At 31.2% G+C, this 20,781-nt stretch overlaps 1 protein-coding gene across 2 annotated transcripts; it reads right to left on the reverse strand.

Annotated features, from left to right (window-relative positions):
* Window positions 1-317: 317 nt before the first annotated feature.
* LOC107952940 (jasmonoyl--L-amino acid synthetase JAR4) lies at window positions 318-4,859 on the reverse strand. Of its 2 annotated transcripts, none has more exons than XM_016888147.2 (5): window positions 4,533-4,859; window positions 3,535-3,849; window positions 3,348-3,449; window positions 2,429-3,252; window positions 318-930 (listed from the first exon to the last, which is right to left on the reverse strand). In XM_016888147.2, exons 2-5 carry the CDS (start codon window positions 3,825-3,827, stop codon window positions 392-394), a joined length of 1,758 nt encoding a protein of 585 aa, XP_016743636.1. In that variant the 5' UTR covers window positions 3,828-3,849; window positions 4,533-4,859; the 3' UTR covers window positions 318-391. The 2 variants fall into 2 exon arrangements, with proteins under 2 accessions (XP_016743636.1, XP_016743638.1); XM_016888149.2 differs by having other exon boundaries at window positions 4,674-4,806.
* Window positions 4,860-20,781: the final 15,922 nt, after the last annotated feature.

A 20,781-nucleotide genomic window follows, 5' to 3' on the forward strand; every position in this document is an offset into this window, starting at 1 on the left:
ATCTTACACATCACAATTTTATACAATGATGTTCAAATTTAGATATTCAAGCACCCGAAGCTTCATCTTAAACAACAAACTAAAAGATTGAGAATAAAATGAGAAAAGTTTTATTTTTTATTTTACAAAAGGCTTTGGACAAAATCCAATGTAATAAAGATCAAGTTATCAAGGTGTTTTTTATAGATTAAAATCAAAAGTAAACAATTATTCGCATCACGACATCCAATTCATATAATATAATATTGCAATTGCAATTGGTGAAGCAAATTAAAATATAAGATTGTGGAATCGAGCTGATCCTCCTTCACACCCAATGAACAACTTTTGATTTTTTTATTATATTAAGAAAAATGGCGAGTTTTAATGGGAAAAATATATTTAACAACAGCTAGAAAGCAGTACTGAAGTAGGTCTTAGCAACATTATCGCACAAGATCTGTAACACTTTATAGTTAGTAGGCCCTACACATCGTGGTGTTTTAAACTGGCTAACAGCAGCCCCTAACCCTACGTAATGATCCAAAACCTTCTGAAACGTTCCCCTCCTAAGAACTCGGAGCTCAAGGGGACCAATCGCGTTCACCTTCCGGGAACTAACGTACCCTGCATCCACAAATGAACGATCCAAACAATTGCAGCATTCTTTCAGCACTTCATCGCTTACTTCCCCACTTATTTCCCAGAATATCACGTAGTGACCGGGGTCGGTCCACATGTCCACATGGCTCGAGAAATCTATCACTTCCTGCTTTTCCTCCGCAATCAACTTGGCTGCTTCTTCCACTGCTTGCTGCAAATCCTTCTCCGTGTTTTTGTCGATGTTTACGGTCAGCATCAGGTTTCTTCTGCATATAAATTTCAGTTCCGGGGTTGAGTTATGGAACCCCATGACCTTCACCACATCCCCTAGCCTATACCTGTATAACCCTGTGGTTTACAGTTGAAAAAGATTTATAAACAAATTTTCAACTGAGAACCAAGTAGGTGTGAACTAGTGGTGCAGTATTTCTAAGAAAAGGACAAACAACAAGTTACGCTAACATGCCAATGTTTCAAATCCCCCAATTATTAATAGCAATGAATATACAGATAAACACAGAGAAACATGGCTAATGCAATGCTTGAAAGGGGGGGGGGGTTAGACGGGATCACCCATCTAAAATATAATATTTCCTATTGCAACTACTTGTTAATCAGGATTCCATAGCCAATGACTAAAATACAAGAAGTCCCAGTTTCCACTAAACATCTTTTAAATATATATTATTATATTAATGTGTGTTGAATGTGATCATTTTTAATTATTCCATAACCTAGGCAGTTTTGTTTTACATGATCCTAACACTTCTCTAGCACGATACACATAAAACTATGACATAAAAATGGCCCCAATGGCATCTATCTCTTCTCCTTGTTTGTCATGTATATAATTATTAAAAATTGTGAATATATAAAATTATCTTTCAATTGTTTTTTTAACGCAGACCATTGACCCAGAAAAACCCGTCCTTTTCGAAACAACACTATTTTGTAAATAATCTTGATCATCCTTAGTATCTCTAAGACTTTGGCTGAGAAACCAATGACCTCTTCCCCATGGCTCTAGACTGAAACAGTTTGCTTCTAGCCTACTCATTGGACTTAGCCTGAAAGATTTTCTGATGTACTTGATGATTTACAAGAATGGAAAGCCTATAAAAAAAACAACCCATTAAGGTCCTCATTTTAAATATGATGAGCCTATGATAACAAGTACACTAAAAAGATCCCAGATACTTGAAGAGATTGGGTCAATGTACTTATATAAATAAATAAACATAAAAAGATATGATGCATCAGATATTATCTCTACATGTAGGAGACAAGAGTAGCCAGATTCTTAATACAGAAGTTTCAAATTTTGGAGCAACGAGAATTATGGCAGAGAACACGTGGGTGTTGTTGATAAGAGGACCTCTATTTCCTAATTTTGTGTCAACATTAAATAAAAATGTGGATGTGCAGAAAGGATGTGTGAAAAAGACCACAACAAATAAGTCAATTAAATGAGCCTTCGACTGTTTGGTGCGCCCTTGTCTTAACCAATTGGGTCAGATATGTCTGAGCCGAAGGTTTTTTTTTTTAAAGAAAAAAAATTCACGACACTGCTGCAAATGAAATATCACATTATTGGAAGCAGCAAAGGTTTGGACCATTAATAGCTTGCTCGCCCTACCTCCTACTTGGCTACACACACATGAAGATCATTAATGTCATGGTTGGGAAATTTTATTAACAAATAAACAAATTAGAAGTTGTAGAGACACTGTAACGTGCAATGTGGTTTATAATGTCAACTTGAACGTGGTTGAGACATGACATGGAGTCTAAATTAATTGTAGGAAAAAAAAAGTATTGATTCTTCATAAGAAACACAAATTAGTACCTGCAAAACTTGTGACAATAACCTCATACTCTTCACCGATTTTAACTTCAGTCAGACTCACTGGTTTGGGCTCCATAGAGAGGATATTAGCATCACCTCTGTCATGGACTTGCTCTTCAACATTCTCTTTCAGAGGAATGAACTCAAAATAGCCAATATTTGGAAGAACAGCATAAGTAGTAGACTCTGTAGGCACATTTGGGTTGATATTTGCCCCAATCCACCCCTCAGAGGAACCATAATCGGCACTTATAAGAGGCACATCCCCCGCATAATGTCTTAATTTCTTCAGATAATGCTCCATGGACCCAGTCATGATCCCGTAGATGTATTTGACATTAGGGAAAAGCTCCGGTATCAATCCATACCAATTACTCAACCCTGAAATTTTCCTATGAATTAAGTCTGCCAACTCAGGATTGGGCTTCAGTAATTTAGCCATAGCTGACCGGACGGATGGGAAAGTGATGCCACTTGTGAGGATCCCTTCTCTAATATCAACACAAAGCTCTTCCCACACTTGTTCAAGAGTTCGAAACGCATGAACTATGCTATGGGCAAAGGTAGAGGAAACCAACTGGATTTCCTCGCGGAAAATCAGCCCACATAAAAGATGACAATACAAAGATTGACGGAAATCTGGACCAAATATCACCTCATCTGGGCTGCAACACTGAGATTGCATTACTTTCATTGCCTTCTTAAACTGCGAATTGCGAAACACATTGGTCGTAGCGGTTCCAGCAAACAATCCCCCTTTCGTCCTACTCTGCTTGCTGCTGTATATGAACTGCAAAGCCTTCCCATTCGTGACAGGGAATTCCCTGTGTCAATAACACAAACTGATTAATAACGACAAAAAATCTCCCAAAAAAAATTTTGGGGGGAGAAAAAGGTTAACAGATATCCAATCATATACCTGTTTCTAAAAGCATAAGAAGTACGGAATATCTGCAAAGTAGTTTCCATCAATTCGTCATTGAACGGCACAAACTTGGGCCTTCCTTGACTGGTGCCAGAGCTGCAAATTTACAATAATAATAAAAATTATCATTCAATTTTTAAAAAAAAAATCATGTAAAACATAAAATTAAAGTAAAGAATACCTGAGAGATATGGTGGTTATGGGTTTTCCAGTGAGAACCAGGGAAGAAGCACCATCGACAATTCTTTGAATATAAGGCTCCAAATCCTGGTGAGTGACGACAGGAACACAAGCCTTGAAGCTTTGGGGGTCAGTTCTGCCATTGAGACCCAGATTCTGCAAATACTCGGCGCTTCCATTTTCTTCTAAAATTTTCTTTAAGGTCTCCCTTTGAACATTCTCAGCATCTTTGGTCATCGTTTCGAACTCTTCTATCACTTTTTCTACGTGTAAAATTTCCATCTTTTCTAACATCCTTACTTACTCAAACTACAACCTTAAAAAAAAAAATAAAGGAAATCAAATTATATGAAGACTATTTACTTCTTATTTAGGAAAAAGAATAAAGTGATCTGAAAGCATAGAAAAATAATTTTTAAAAGAATACAATCATGTTTTCCGCTCTCTTTCTCTTCTACCAAACGGAAGCAGAATGGAGATTTCTTTTGCTATCAATAAATGCAAGAAAAAGAAATTACTTGAGGTGAAAAAAAATAACCACTAATTTAAAAATAAAGACAAAAAGGGGAACAAGCTTATATGATAATTAAGCAGCAATCTGAAAAACCAAGACAATAACTCAAAACATTTTCAAGCTTTCACTTTATTTGACGGATAGTCAATACAGTCAACCGATAAGAAACTTCAATTTCCCACTAGAGATTAGAGATTAGAGATTAAACGTTTTTTTTAAAAAAAGTGCAAAATTAATGAAATCGGAAAGAAGAGGAAACTAAGAAATCAAAGAATTTGAAATGTGAAACAAAAATTCAACTTCATATCCTGTTCCAAAACTTTGAAAATTTCAAACGAACAAAAAGAAATCAAAGAAAGAGATTCAAATCACCTGTAACAAAATAAAAGAAATGAAAGAAATTCAATAGAACAGAAAAAGAATAAAACAGAATCAGAGTAAGTATGTGGATAAAGTGCAGTTTGAAATTCAGAAATTTCAAGTACCTGAGGAAGCTCAGTGCTTTTCAGTAAAAGAGTGAGACAGAGATATGGAGGGAAGGGAAGGTGGTATTGAGTCAGAACTCAGAACTCTCCAAGTTTATATGGGAAAAGAGGTGAAAAAGGATAGGAATTTTGTTTGCTCACCAATTTCAATGCGCTCTCTTGTTTTCCTCAAAGTGTCTGCAAAGATAGATAAATTGTTTTTTTATCGTAAGAAAGGCAAAGGCAAATTGCTGTGTGTTAATGATTTTGGGTATGGCGGATTGGGAGATAGAGAGAAGATTCTTAGGCTTGCATTTTATAGGCGTTTTCTTTAAAATTATTAATAATACAAATTTGTCAGCCTCTTTTTTTTTTCTTTAATTCCTAAAATGTTTTTTTGTCCATTCCCGACTTTGCCCATACTCCAACCTTAGAATTCCGGAAATGCCAGCTTGAGTACAACTGATGAATTCTGAAATTACCTTTATGGGCTTGGATTATTGTGAGAATTGGTTAATATTGCCTTTGGTTCACTAGATAAGGAAGTTAATAACGCCAGATTGACGTGGGGTCGACTACAATGAAAGGCAGATTTTGGCAATATTGCACTTCTCATCCCTTTAACTTTTCTATTTTCATTCAGATTCTTTTTTAATTAGTTTTTGTTGTAGAATGAGTTGATGTCATGAGTTAATTGAGTAGTAACTCGATTAGGAAAATTATGAAAAAATATCCTTTCACAATTAAATTAATTTATATTATTCGAGAATATTTTAATCTTTTTATTTTAAAAAAGTCAATAAAAATTTTACATGTAATGATATTTGAACATGTGTTATTTAAATCGATAAAATATTAATTTAATCACTAAGTCAAATACTTATCTTAATATAATATTAACATTAATTATATTATGTATATCTTGTTACTTCCATCAATTATATAATTGTACTTCTATACTTACTATTCTTTAAACCTGTTTCCTTATCAAAGTAAAACTGGAAAAAATCCAAAATAAAACACACCCATGACACATTCCATACTAGGATAAATTATAGAGGAGTGAAGGAAAATCAGTTTCTACTAAGCCAATTTCATCGTTTTCCAACAAATTCAATTATCTCAAAAGAACTCTTTTAAGAAAAAATAACACATAGTAATATATGTCAGTCATAGTCAACAAGTAATAATTAATGTCAATTTATTGTACAGGTTAAATCAAATGGTGCATCAAATCAAATTTGTATAAAAAAATTAGTTTGGGGCAGTCCGATTTCCAAGTCTCTATATCATAGAATGTTTGATACATCGAAATTTTGATAAGAATAGAATATAAATTACTTGATATTGATTTAGGATCGAAACAATACATATTAATTGATACAATATTGATTACCATAATTAATATAGCGCTAAGTTTTATTTTTATTTTTTAAAAAGTAATAATAAATGCAAAATATTAGATTGAAATATAGGATGTGGAAGTTTTGGTTTGATAATGAGTGGTAATTTAACATCTAATTAAGATGTACATGGATTGGTAAAGTAAGCAAATTAAAGATGTAGAAATGAGGAAGTAATGGTGGCATGGCAATGCATGGTGGGGTGTGACGAGCGGCCAAATGGTGGGTGGGCCCTACGCTCCCAACTCCGAACTCCAAAACACATGTCGACATACAAAACGTTCTTTTCTTTTCTTTCTTTGCCCTGCCATTGCTATATTTTAATTTAATGTCACGTTTTGATGCCAAGTATATCAGTTATCAACTTCAATTCTTTTTGGGTTTATATTTATATGATATTTTTTCCCAAATTTTTTTAAATAATATGGTTTTTTTTTAATAATATGGTTTTTTTTATTCATTCAATCCATGCAAGATCTTCAACTTCCAAACTTGCATTTATTATTCAAACTCAAATCATTCTTACAAGATAAATACTCAATTAATAGATCATAATTTAAATCTTATAAATGTATGTTTGTAAATTTGGGTTAAAGATGATAATTTTGATATTATACTTTTAATAAAAGAGTTAATTATCGAGAGATCGAACTTAGAATTTGATCAAATTTTCATTTTAACAAAATATTCTTTTATCATTTATCATGTGCATAGTTGACCTAATAGTTAATTATTTAGTTTTTTTCATCAATAGAAATTTTTTTTATTTTTAATTAATAGTTAAAATAAAAACTCTTTTAACAAAAATATTTTAACTTCAATTTTTTAAAATTAAAAAAAGGGTCTAAAAAGTTTTTATTAAGAAAAATAAAAAAAAATCAGTTGAGCCTTTTAAGAAAAAAATTGCACTCAATTGACACTTTAACGATGAAAAAAATCAATTAAATCATTCCGTTAATAGAAATCATCATTGATTGGTTTGACTGTTAACGAATGCTAATGTAATTGACAACAGTAATGAGAAAAAATAAAAAAAACCCTAAAAACTATTTAAAAATACTAAAACGTGTACATTTAGAATAAATATGGATACATGGATGTCCATATTCATTTGAACTTAGACAATAGTTTGTCCATGTTCATTCTACACATGATTTAGAATATTATAAAAAATTATTAAAAATGGTAAAGAATTATTAAAAATTATTTAAAAATTATAAAAATTATAAATTACAAATTGTAAAATCCTTACAGAATTATAAGAAAATACTAAAAAAATACATGTTCATAATAAATCTAGATAAATGGATGTTCAAGTTCATTTACGTTTGGAGAATCATTTCTTCAAATTCATTTTAGATGTGCTTCAAAATATTATAGAAATTATTAAAATATTTATTAAAATTCTATAAAAATTATTAATTATTAAAAGTAGCATATAAAAAGTATTCAATCATATCCCTAAATCTAACGATTAAGATATTAATTTTTTTTGAGTTTTCGATAAAAGTCCACTAAAAGCTAAGGCTTTGTTTCTCATTACTTTTTAAAAGTGTTGTTAGAGTCCTAAGAAATACTAATGCCATGTTTGGTTAGGGGTGTAGGAATAGGTTACATCCCAATTCGGTAGGACTAAACCCATGTTTAGTTGGTTGTAAAGGTTTATTACATCTGTTTTGAAAACAACCTTATTCCGTGAAAACGTTGCATCCCTAAATCCTTCCCTCACCACTGAATAGCAATTCAACACAGGTGAAATGTAACAGCTTAATTTTCAGTGGTGTCGGAAACAGTGATTCGAGATCACTAAATCCAACGAGTGAGTTGTAAAATTCAATAAATTAATATTTATTAGTTAAGTGAGATTTTAGAAGTATTTTTGAATTAGTGAATTTTGTGAATTAAAAGAATTTATTAGGAAAAGTTAGTCTAAAACAAGGTACTGAGACCTTGGTTTCATAAACCTAGCCGTAAATATTTTTATAAATATCTACGGAGTGTTAGTGGGTTAGAATTAAAGTTTCGTTAGAAAATTGTAACGCTTTGATTGTTAATTAATTAAAAAGGACTAGATTGAAAAAGATGCAAAACTTGTTAAAATGATTAAATAGCTTAAGTGTTAAATGAAAGAGGACTTAAAAGGCAAATTAGCCTAAAGTAAATGGTTGAAACGGTTAAGGCAGAAAAAAAACAAAGAAATTGGGTGAAATAAGGGCAAAATTGAAAATTTTGCAAATTAAACAAATAAAATAAAGACTAAGTTGAAAATCTAGACATTTCTTCATTTTTATTCAGCCAAAAACACCATTAAAGAGTCTCTCTAAGCTGGTTTTTTTATATTCTTGCTACAAATTAACAAGAGTTCGGAGGATGGACCAACACATCGAGCCACACTATCCAGATTTCACCGGTAGATTTTGTAAAACAACTTATGGTTTATATGGCATGTATAGGATAGAATGAAAAGAGAGTAAACTTGTAATATGGTTATGAATGGCTCATATACATATATGTTGGTTTATGTGCATGTATTTAATAGTATCTAATAGTAGTCAATGAATGGAATTACATGGTAAGTTATGCAAATGAGTAATGTGATGATACATTAGGTTTAAAACTTGATATTTGACTTGAATTGGTTGCTTGGTTGAGTTATATTGGTGTAAGGAAATGTGTATGTAGGTTGGTTTTTGAAAGGGTGAGAAAAGTAACCATAAAATGACCTATTTTCGTCCACAAGGGTAGACACACAGGCGTGTGTCTTGACCGTGTACGACACACGGCCTGGCACATGAGCGTGTGGCCCTGTATCTTAAATTTGAGAAACAGAATGCTCAGAATTAAGCACACGGGCAGAGACACGAGCGTATGTCTCAGCCATGTGCATCACACAGCCTAGAACATGGGTGTGTGTGTGTGTGTGTGTCTTGGCCGTGTGAAAACTACACCTTAATGTTTTGCAAGTCAAAGAGTGACACGGGTTGAAGATAAGGCCGTGTGATCTATGTCATTTGGCCGTGTGAACCACACGGGCATGTGACCCCTGTACATGAGAAAAATTTTGAAATTTCGTGAAAAATTTCCTAAGTTCTCGGATTAGTCCCGACTTGCTTCTAATGTATAATTTGGGCCTCAATAGTCCATTTTGAGGGATAATATGATTGATTATGTATGATTTTGAATATAAATAGTAAATGTTATGAATTAATTGTAAATGTTCTGAAAAACTTCGGTAATGCTCCGTAACCCTATTCCGACGACGGATACGGGTTAGGGGTGTTACATGAAACTTCCCCCTTTTTTCCCATTTCCAATTTTTACCCCTTACCTTTCTGAAACCATCCTCCCAATTCCCTTTCTTGTTTGCTTTCTTCTTTTGCTTTTCCTTTTTCATTAGAATCATGTCTTTTGGTGGGTTCCAAGTTTACTACAACTGAAGGCTAAACCAAGGTTTCTAACTCTCTTTTGCTCTCATACTGCTTTAATGTTTGCTAAAATTATTACTGATTTTTTCCCTGTTGACCTATTAGGTTCAAGAAATTGTAGTTTTTTCTGCTTCAGATTTGATTTTGAGTGGTTATTTTCTTTCTTTACCATGTTAGTTTGGTTGTTTTACTTTGATGGGTTTCTGTATTTTTAATTAGCTTGAGAGTTTTGAGTAGAGTTCTATTTCTTGTCCATGTTAGAATTTTTAAAGCTTTCTGTGGCAGCAACTTTGTTTTATTTATTTTTATTATATTTTCTTGGTTTTTTGGTCTACAACAATGAGGTAAATTAGTGGCTGCTTTTTGTTTAGTTGTAGTTTAAGTATACTTTTGAATTTTATTTGTAATTTTATCTACAATATTTAAATTTAACCTTAAAATTATAGAATTGTTCATCAATTAACTGTCCAACAATAAAAAAAAGTTGAAAAAAAAAACATAATAAACATGAACATGACAGTTGTAATTCAATGGGATGCGATTAATAAGAGGTAACTTTTCTTGCCTAAAAAATGACTGACACGGCTAGATGGAGAGAACATGATGAGAGAAATTTTGATGTCTCAAAGGATAGAAAGCTCGTAAGCTTTCTTGATTAGTCCATTTATATGTTTGGAGAAGGTGACTTATCGGTTGGTATCATTTTTTATCCTTTTAATTTGAAGTTTAACACGACTATGACAGATGGGAAAAGAGAATAAATGAGCAATATGTTTAGTTTTGGTATAGGGAGTTGTAAGATACTTTAATTAATGTTTTGTAAGAATATCAATAGATGCAATGGCAAGATACTTTGATGTTTATAATGATGAATTACTTTGATTCTTGTATGTTCCTAGGAATTACTTTGATTTTTGTAATGAGGAATTGCTTGTTTAGTTGTAAAATGCTACTTCGATGTTTAGTTGCTGCTTTTAAGTATTTTAAGTAATTCTAAAGTATACATTAATATTTTTCTTTTTTTTATTGTTTGGCAGTTAATTGATGAACAATTTTAGGATTTTAAGGTTAAATCTAAATATTGTAGCTAAAATTTGAATGATGAAACTTCAAAATGTTGTTAAGCTGTCATTTCTTCTTTTTCTTCTTTTATGTTTTAAATGTTGTTGATTAAGAACAATTTTGAGATTACCTTGGAGCTAGATTCTATAATACTCTATCTACTTAATTTTTGATAAGTTTGTTAGTGAAAAGAAATGTGATTCTTTAATTTCCACGAACATGTTTGGCCTTTTTTTTTCCTATTGTTTTCCAGGTAGTGTTTTTGGCAATGAAATACATTGATTTAGCAGTAGACTTGAAGATTTGGTCCTTGCTGAGTCTTTTTTGCGCAATGAGTTGTTTAGATTCAACTTGATTGATATTTGGACTACTTATAACATATTTCTTTCACTACAGTTTTTAATAACTGAATTATTTTTTCAAATTTTATGGTTTTATCTCAACAATTCTATCTCTAAAGTTTGATCCTGAGTTTCTCCTTAGAAGTATAATGCACATTACAATTGCACCCAACTCTAATTAGTAAATTCAATTCAATCCTTTTTTTTTTAGAAAATTCAATCCCCTTATTAATCCTTATTTGTGACACTTATGTCATATTTCTAGCTTTGTATATTTTACAAGTTGAGACATAACTGTCAATTTAATTATTTAAATTTTGTTCTATTATTTAAATTTTATTTTATCTATATTATAAATATTTTTATTTTTATTTTGATGTATATAAATATTTTTATTTTAAAAAATATGATTTTTTTATAATATTTATAATTGATTAGCATATTTCTTAAATAATACATACTCATACATCCTTCATGATATTTTTTTTGGAGATACATATATCACAACAATTAGACAACGATGAATACCATAAAGTAGCATAAAATTATACCATGATGAACATAAAATCTAGGGATAATCCACACATATCATTTAATGTTTAAATATTAATATATTTGATAATTTTATATCATATTTACACAATTTAGCCAAAAAAATATAGCATCTATTCATGGATTGCGAACTCTATAATAGAAATTATCTAAAAAAAACATAGCCCAACAACCAACATTAGAGACTTAATTGAGTAACTGGTGTAGAAGCAATAGAGTAATCATGGTTCAAATTGGCATTGCTGAGTCTTTTAATTCAATTATTAAAAACTATAGTGAAGGAAATATGTTATAACTTGTCCAACTATCAATCAAGTTGAATCTAACAGTACTTCGTAGGCATAAAACCAGTATAGAAGTTGCCTTTGATAGAGGTGACAATATCTATTTGTTTAGTTATGGAATTTCAACTGTAAAGTAAAATCATGTAGTGGTAACAACTTTGTCATGTAGTTGTAGTTGTCCACAGCTCCACACTATTGCTAAGCTAATAATTATGATGCTTTTTATTAGTATTTGCTAAAACTATATGTGATTGTTAAAGGAGAATTGAATTTACTGGCTTGTTAGACAAAATGAAAGACCTCAGATTTATAATGCATAATATAATACATCAAAATAATGAATTATTATTCTTTTTAGCTTTACATTGTGTGCTTTGAAGATATATACATCATATTCTGTTTTGAGATTAATTTATAATGTTATTTGGATATATCTAACACTTTAACATCTTGTAGTAATGGCTCGTTTGCCTTTAATAGTACAAAGTGAGAGGTAAAAAAGAATTGGTCTTGCATTGATAGTATGTTTGTAAAAGTGTACAGTTGCGAATTGGTTTTTAGTTACATTGGGTGCCATCTCTATCCTACATACTTATAAACCAAGGATTAGATTATATATTTTAGATTTTTATGCATAACGAGATTATGTGAAAAGACTTGTAGATGCTAGTGATGAGACATGTATTGAACAAGTTAGGATGAATAGATTTTTTTTAATTATGTGAGATGTTACAAACTTTAGGAGGATTGAAGTCGTCAAGGAACATGCTTGTTGATGAGTAAGTGGCAATGTTTTTACATATCATTTCTCATCACTTTAAAAGCTGAGTTATCGAGCATCACTTTAATAGGTCCGTGAAAATTGTTAGTAGATCATTTCACAATGTTTTTAATGATGTCATAAACTTACAAGATGTGTTATTTAAAAAGGCATAGCCAATTACAACTAATTCTACGGACCCAAGGTGGAAATGGTTCAAGGTATTGGAGTGAGTTCTATATATAGATTGTACATAACTCAGTTGATTTAGATTTAAATATAGTATCTTAACTCGATGTTTTATGCCTGTGATGTAGAATTGCTTAGGTGCTTTAGATGTAACCCACATCAAAATTAGGGTTCCAAAAATTGATAAATTAGATATCGAACGCGAAAAAGTGACTAATATGTTAGGTGTTTGTAGACCTGATATGCATTTTGTTTTTTTTCTTCCTTATTGGAAAGGTTCTATTGCTAATGGACGTGTTCTTCAAGATGCCATTAGTAGGAGACATAGACTAATAGTTCCTTATAGTAAGGTGCATAATTGAAGGAATTTGAATTAATTTTTAAGATCATACTTTTTTGGGAAAGTTAACCATGATAAATAGTTTTGTTTTATTTTTTATAGGTTGTTATTATCTAGTTAATACTGGTTACACAAACTGTGAGGGATTTCTTGCGTCTTTTAGAGGATAAAGATATCATTTGAATGAATGGCATCAGGATTACCAGTCAAGTACTCCAGAAGAATTTTTTAATATGAAACATCATTCAGTGTGCAATGTTATTGAAAGATGTTTTGGGTTATTAAAACTTAGATGGGGAATACTTAGGAGTCTATCATTCTATCCTATAAGGGTGCACAATAGAATCATTATTGCATATCATTTGCTCCATAATTTTATTTGAACCTATATGAGTCTTGATCCTATTAAAGCGGAGTTGTGAGAAGGATTGCCTAGTAATGTGATAGATGGCAATGAATCGAATATCGTAAATATTCATCCATCGGATACATTGGTTACTTAGAGGATGAAACTAGTCAATCAAATGTTCTATGAGTTGCAAGAATCTAGAAATTAGTTAGGTTTATTAAAACATAATAGAAGGTTAATTTGTTTATGTTATTTCATGTATCTAGTTTACTGTGACACCCCTAATTTGACCCTAGTCGGAAAGTGGTTTCGGGACCACAAAATCGAGTCACAAAAATAATTAATTGTTATATTCTATGCTTATTATTTGTGAATAAGTATGTGTAAAAATTTCATGTTTTAATTTTGTCATTTGGATGTGAAATTAGCTAAAAAGGACATATTTGAGAAACTTTAAAATACGATAGGCAAATGTCCAAGTGATTAAAATGTTAAATTACTAAAGTTGTGGACTTGCATGTCAAATGGCCCACTTTTAACATTAGTGGATGGTAATGATGTTATGATTTTGGCATTATGTGTATATTATATTTAGTAAATAATATTTAATAGTTTATAATTTGAAAACATGAATTAAATAAAAAGAATGGTGATAAAAACAAAGAAACTTTTCTCTTTGTTTTCTCTTATTGCCGTAACTAAGCAAGAAAGAAAGGAAAGAACACCAAAGGCACTCGGTCACTTGGTGTTGGGAATTAAGGTGAGATTTCATGTATTTTATTTTTAATTTTTTGCGAAATGTTTTTTAGTTTTGAAGCTCACAACATGACCCATATGTTAATTTTTGTGAATTTATTTCATAAAGCATTCAGTCATGGCTTCAAGGATTAGATTGTGGATGTTTTGATGATAAGTGTTTATGGATGAGGATAGACTAATTAAATTTGCTATGAGGGTCAAGTTTGAGTAAAATTTCATTCGGTTATTAAAGTGTAAAGTAAAGTTGTGCCAAGTTCTTGGAAATTATATTTTAAATGTTAGATTGTAATTATACGGATGCCGAATAAGGAATTGAATGGGGAGTTGAACTAAATTATTGTTTATTAAAATATTGATGCATTCAGCCGTGAATTTGCAATATGTTATAAATTGAGTGTTAATTGCCTTGATGAATAAAAAGGTGGTTAAATGAGTGCATGTGGTTTTAGGAATTTTGTTAAGTGAGGTTATAGGTGATTAAAATGAGCAAATTGTATGCGGCAATTAAAGTGAAGTATGAAACTTGTGCTTAATTGTGGAATGCTATAATTAAATTGATAATATATGTTTATATACTTGCCGAATTTGAATTAAGGTGAAAGACGAGGTAAAGAATGAGTTTGAGTTGAAAATTTATAATTGTAATTAAATTGATAGCATATATTTATATATTAGCTGAATATGTGCTAAAATGAGAAATGAAATGAAGGATTAAGTTTGAATATTTATTTTAGTGGTCTCAAGTATTGAAACAAGCCCATGGCAGAATCTAGTTAATGGAAAAAGATGACATTCGGCCAAGGAAGTTTTGTGATAGTATTTTTTTGGCTAAGGATGCTCTGTATGTTATGCATGATGTGTTTAATGTCTTGATGAACAAGTAGTCATTAAATGAGGCTAAGCTTGTGAAATTATGAGTTTGGATGAATATATATATATGCATTCGGCAATGTGTAAAATATTGATTGTTTTAAATGGTTCGTAGTTAAGTGGAAATGGAAGCTTGATAATAAAATAAAAAAAATTCTGTTAAGGATGAGTAAGAGGTATGTGCATTCGGCCATTAAACATGTGCTTAATTGTTGATGAATGGTTGTAAAGAAAATACATATAGGTCAAATATAGCCTTGGATAAGAAGATTTTTATGTATTGAATTTGTAACATGGTTATGCCGATTGTGAACATGTGATAAAGAATTATTCAAATGGTTGTTTAAATAATATTCGGTTTATTAATATATGTATAATTAGTTAAAGTGTAAACTTTGCATGTGTATTAAAGGTTTTTATGTGATATTCGGCATTGGGAAATCTAAGCTTAAAAAGGTTTGAATGTTAATTGGGTTGTCTCTTTAATGGTCGAATGTGCTAAAAGCTAATGCATGATTTAGTTTAATCGATGTAATGATACAAATTATGATATTTACTTGTGGTTTTGAAGTATAGAAAATTTGTTAAGTTGATTAAGTGGTTGCCGAATGTGAAATTTAGGTAAGGAAATGTGTACAAATAATATTTGTATGGATAATTGGTTTAAAGGGGTCGGCATTATACATTGTTGATATGGTGTTATTAATGTAAAGCACTTTAGTATAGACGTATATACATATGGTCACTTAGAACGTATTGAGATGGCCGAATAAGGCTAACGATGAGTATGCTTTGATTTTCTATAATACTTAGTAATTTGTTTAAGGTGATTAAAGATGAGTACGATTATTTTATATTGAGCTAAAAGTAGTTATATGGCCTATTAAATTTCTTGTGGTATTCGGCCATAAGCAAGCACAATGGGATTTTAATAAGTTAAATTTGTTTTAGATTAAGCTCAAGAGCTTAAAGAGCCTAATTCGGATAGGGGAAAAGCTAAACCAACCAAATAGCCGATCCGTAGTCGTTCGACGACATTCGAGGTAAGTCTCTAAGTAATTAAACCTATTTTGAGTTTTGATTAATGGATACTATTATAGAAATGGCTAAATTGAAAAATATGATGTGGCCATGATATGTTCTAAGGCCGAATGGAAAATTTTACGTATTTGAATCAATTTACTAATGTGATTTTGTACCTAAGACGAAATAAAATGACAAGGCGTAATATCTAGCTTAAGATCGAATGGCCAATGTGATGAATGTGAAAGTGTGTATATGTGATAAGGCCGAATGGCCAATGTGATGAATGCGAAAGTGCATACATGTGATAAGGCCGAATGGTTAATGTGATATATGTGTAAGTGAATATGTGATAAGGCCGAATGACCAATTGTGAAAAGTGTGCAATATTAGATATTTAATGAGGCCAAAGTTAGTAAAAATATAAATATATATTAAATGAATTGTGCTGAGATTGTATCCGAGTTAGAGACCCGCTGGCTTCATGCTGGGATTGTATCCGGGTTTAAAGTCCCGCAGGCTTAATGCTGGTGAATTAAGTAAGATTATGATCTTGAATGTTCGCAGTGAGCTACCATCAAGTAATTACTATACATTTAAGATGTTCAGATACATATTACCTACTCATTTGTAAGTTTACCTCAAAGTGAATCACTAGCATTCAAGAAAAACATATATGTGATAGATTATTTTATTGCGAAAATGAGGATGACCTAATCAGTCTTGGTATGCTTGTATAATGTAGTATATACTAAGCTTTCATGTATGTACTCGTGTACATTCGGCCAACGATTCGGTGAATTATTAGTATTAAAGAACGATACATATGTGGGAATGATTATTATATCTTTGAATAAGGGAATAATCTATTTGGTCAATGGTTGTTAGTATGATAAAGTATTTGATTTAAATTTATCGTATGAGCTTCAAGTAAAGAAAAGTATGTGCTGAGATTTATATATGTAATTGTGCATATTCGGCCAAAAAGGCCTTATAAATTGAGAATAAATTGTATTCGGCTAGATGTACAAATGCAAGGGAAGGATTGTATTTTGTCAACCTAAGTATATGTGATAAGGTTTATGTTTGGTTCTTTGCGTACCCATACTGTAATTCAATACATGCCACGTTGAAATACTCTAAAGTTTTGATGCGATTATGAAATAAGGAATTAAGTTTTATATATATTCATGTATGTGCATGAAACGAGTACGTTTGAGCAAATGATTATGATTATTGAAAGAGTATATGTTATGCTAAATGAGTAGTGACTCTATGAATCTATTCATGATAGATTATGATATTACTATGTGCTTCTAAATATGGAAACTAAACGTGGTAAAAGTATTATGTTTTGGTTTGATTGATTGAATTAGAAGTAGATATGAGGTTTCTAGATGCGAAAGACTATGTGAATCAAATTTGGAAGAAATAGATAAACTATATATGCTTGCATGAGGTTTGAACTATTTGGCAGAATGGTGAGATCTCTTGATATTGTTAAACGGGGTTTCTGCAAGGTCTAAGACGATGAGGCTTAGTAATGAAACGACAGTTAAAGATGTTCAGTACATTAAGTTGGCTAGGTATGTATCAGGTACTCGTATGTGATTTTCAATTCGGATTAGATTAAAAGTATACAAAGCGATGCATATGTGAATAAGTGTATGAATGCAAATGTGACCACAGTCTATGTGACTATGATACATTTGGCCAATGTGTTATGCCATAAGAATGTATTCGATTAAACTATAATAGAGGCATTTAGATTGGAGTGTAATTATGAGCTAAGTGTGCCTTGTGAGCATACGAATATTTGACCATTTTGGTCATTATCATGAAATAATTTGTGGTAACTAAATGATGTGGTTATTGAAATTATAGTTCGTTATGGAGCTCTAGATTGACTTCATTGATTAGAAAAATCGAGTGATAAATGATAATTGAATTTGATTCTGCAAAATTATCGTTTTACTTAAGACTTACTAAGCTTATGTAAGCTTACTCCGTTTGTCTTTTGTCTTTGTTTTATAGATTGTGGACTCTGATTACCAGCTCGGGGATTGTCAGCACTTCATCACACTATCTACTATTATGGAAACCTTGTGATTTGGATTTAGCTTATGGCATGTATAGGATATATTATACTAGAATGATATCATAACTATTGTTTATAAGCCATGCGAATATGGCATCCTTTGGAAGTCTACTTTTATAAGTTATAAGTTTGATCTTTGTTTGTGTTTAGAAATTTAATTAAATGAACAATCTTTATTCACGAAAAAGAAAAAAAATGTTAAAAATTTTACTGTTTTGATCTGCTTCCAAATTTTCTGGTAATGCCTCGTCCTATTCCGGTGACGGTTACGGGATAGGGGTGTTACATTTACGAAATTTTGATGTTGTTTGAATTGTCTTTATGAATTGTACTGGACTTATTGAATTAGAACTTTAATTTATTTTCTTTTGATTCTTCATGTGTTATAATTTTATAAAATGTCAACCTTCTTATTCATAATATTGAACCTAATTCTAATTTATGTGTTTTTTTTGTAAGATAGCTATGTTAGACTTTTTACAATCAAGTGCATGTTCCCAAAATTTTGAGGAACCAAAAGGAAATAGGTTCCAAAAGAAGATGCTGCATTGGTTGCCTATATGCTTGACTTATATACTGTTGGAACCTATAACGCATATACGGGATTCAAGGCTGGTTATTTTAATGAGTTGGAACAAATGTTAGAAAAAAATTTACCTCATGCTATGTTGAAGGCTAAACCTAATCTTGAATCAATGATTAGGACATTGAAAAGACATTGGACAATCGTTTACGACATGCTTAGTGGAAAAGACAATAGCGGCTTTGGTTGGGACGAGCATAGGCAGATGGTTGTTGCTGAAGATGCTATGCAAAACTCATATATAAGTGTAAGAATTATTTTCTATTTTTTATTATTTTGTTTTGACCAAACTTATATATAATGTGGATTCTTTCTTCTTTTTTATAGTTATAAAGCAGCCGGTCAATTCAGACATCATAGTTTCCCTTATTATGACCAACTTACTTCCATATGTGCGAAAGATCAAGCCATTAGGAAAGATGCTCAAGTAACTGTAGATATTGTTGAAGAAATAGATGATAATGATGTAGCTACTGCAAATAATCTTGAAGAAGGAAACAATTACCATGGATGCGAAGATAAGGTTTCCTTGAATGAAATGGATGTCTCAACTATACAACTGCAACCGTCAAAGCCAAACCAAGATGGTTTCACATCTTCAAAGAAGAAGAAAAAAATATTTCTAATGGAAGTGAAGAAATTTCTACTTCAATTACTGATGCTGCCATATTTTTGGGGGAAAACATATAGACTGTTGGCCTTGAATTAAGTAGGAGCATTGCCACTGAGAAAGTGGTTTAAGAAAGTGCTCAAAAATTATATCCGACCTTATTTGAAGTAGAATGACCAACTGAGGATAAGCGCTATCGTGCGTTAAGCAAAATCCCAGACCATCCAACGCAGATGCTAATTTTCTTTAGTCTACCTTCTTCTGTGTGATGGGAATGGGTGAAAAGATTTCTTTCTGACTATTAAAAATCATGGTTGTATTTGTGATATTTTGGTAACTTTTTGTATATGTAATATTTGGATGGTAAGATGCCATTAGTAGAATGCCACAGACTGTTATAACTTTTTGATGTTGTAAATTTTAACATATAGATTATGGCATATAAGTTAATGATATCATGTAACTTGTTGTTAATGTTTGAACATTATGTTTGGATGTAAAATATAATTCTCAAGCTATTTATTACTTCTAATCTTTTGTTTTTTAGTTTAGAAGATAATTAAATTATTTGCTTCACAAATCATATTTTTGCACATTAAATATGTATTACAGTTTAATAATAATAAAGTGGGTTATATATTATTTTTCTAATATTATATATTATGATTTTTATTAATTCATATTTTAATAATTATATTTAAAATGTTATTAAATTATATTTAATAATAATTATGTTAAAATATGATTAAATTATTTATTATTTATTATTAAATTATATTTAATAATAAGCTTATTAAAATTTAATAATAATCATAATCTACCTAAAAAATTCTGCTAAGGGTACTTTGGTCATTAAAACAATTTTCTTTATGTTATTACAACATCTATTCCATTCAACCAAACAGCTGAATTATTGATTACAGTTTTATTCCATTATAGCCAACCAAACGTTGTGTAGATAAATAATGTAATAACCCGTTTCTGCCCGGGCCCATAATTAAATAAAACCAGAAACAAAAAATAAATAAACAAAGGAATGTTTATTACAGTCCATTTACAATATATGGCCCACTAACCCGTAGGCCCAAAATCAGATACCTAAAACTACCCAGCAAACCCGTTACATCCAGACCCAAAGCATACAAGGCCCAAGAGGCCCAAATTATTAATGGAAAGCAGGAAGGCCTAGGGTTTCAGAAACCCTAGGCGCCGCAAGCAGACACGCCTCTCCACTTTCCCCGTAACTCTGGCCCCGAGTAACGTCGTTTCATCTCGCGTCGATCCAACTACCCTCCATCAGTGCCGTAAGCCAGTGCGCAGTCAGTGCCTGGTCCGTCATCACCATCGTCAAGCCTCCATCACCGCCGGATTTTTTGGCGTTACCTGCAAAAGAAGGAAAGAAACAGTAGCAAACAAACAAAACAAATATGGAAAGAAATAAGAGATTTCTTCCCAAAATGTAATAGAAACAGTGGCTATAAAAGCCTTCTTTGTAACCTGTAAGAGGGACGGTTTTTTTTTAATACACAAAAAGATTCAATAAAGAAAAAGAGTATTATATACACAAAGTAATCAGCAGTCGTCAGAGAATATAAAGGTGAATACTTTATCTATCTTTTAAT

Source organism: Gossypium hirsutum, chromosome A07, assembly GCF_007990345.1.
Source record: "Gossypium hirsutum isolate 1008001.06 chromosome A07, Gossypium_hirsutum_v2.1, whole genome shotgun sequence".
In the NCBI taxonomy this organism is placed as follows: Eukaryota; Viridiplantae; Streptophyta; class Magnoliopsida; order Malvales; family Malvaceae; genus Gossypium; species Gossypium hirsutum.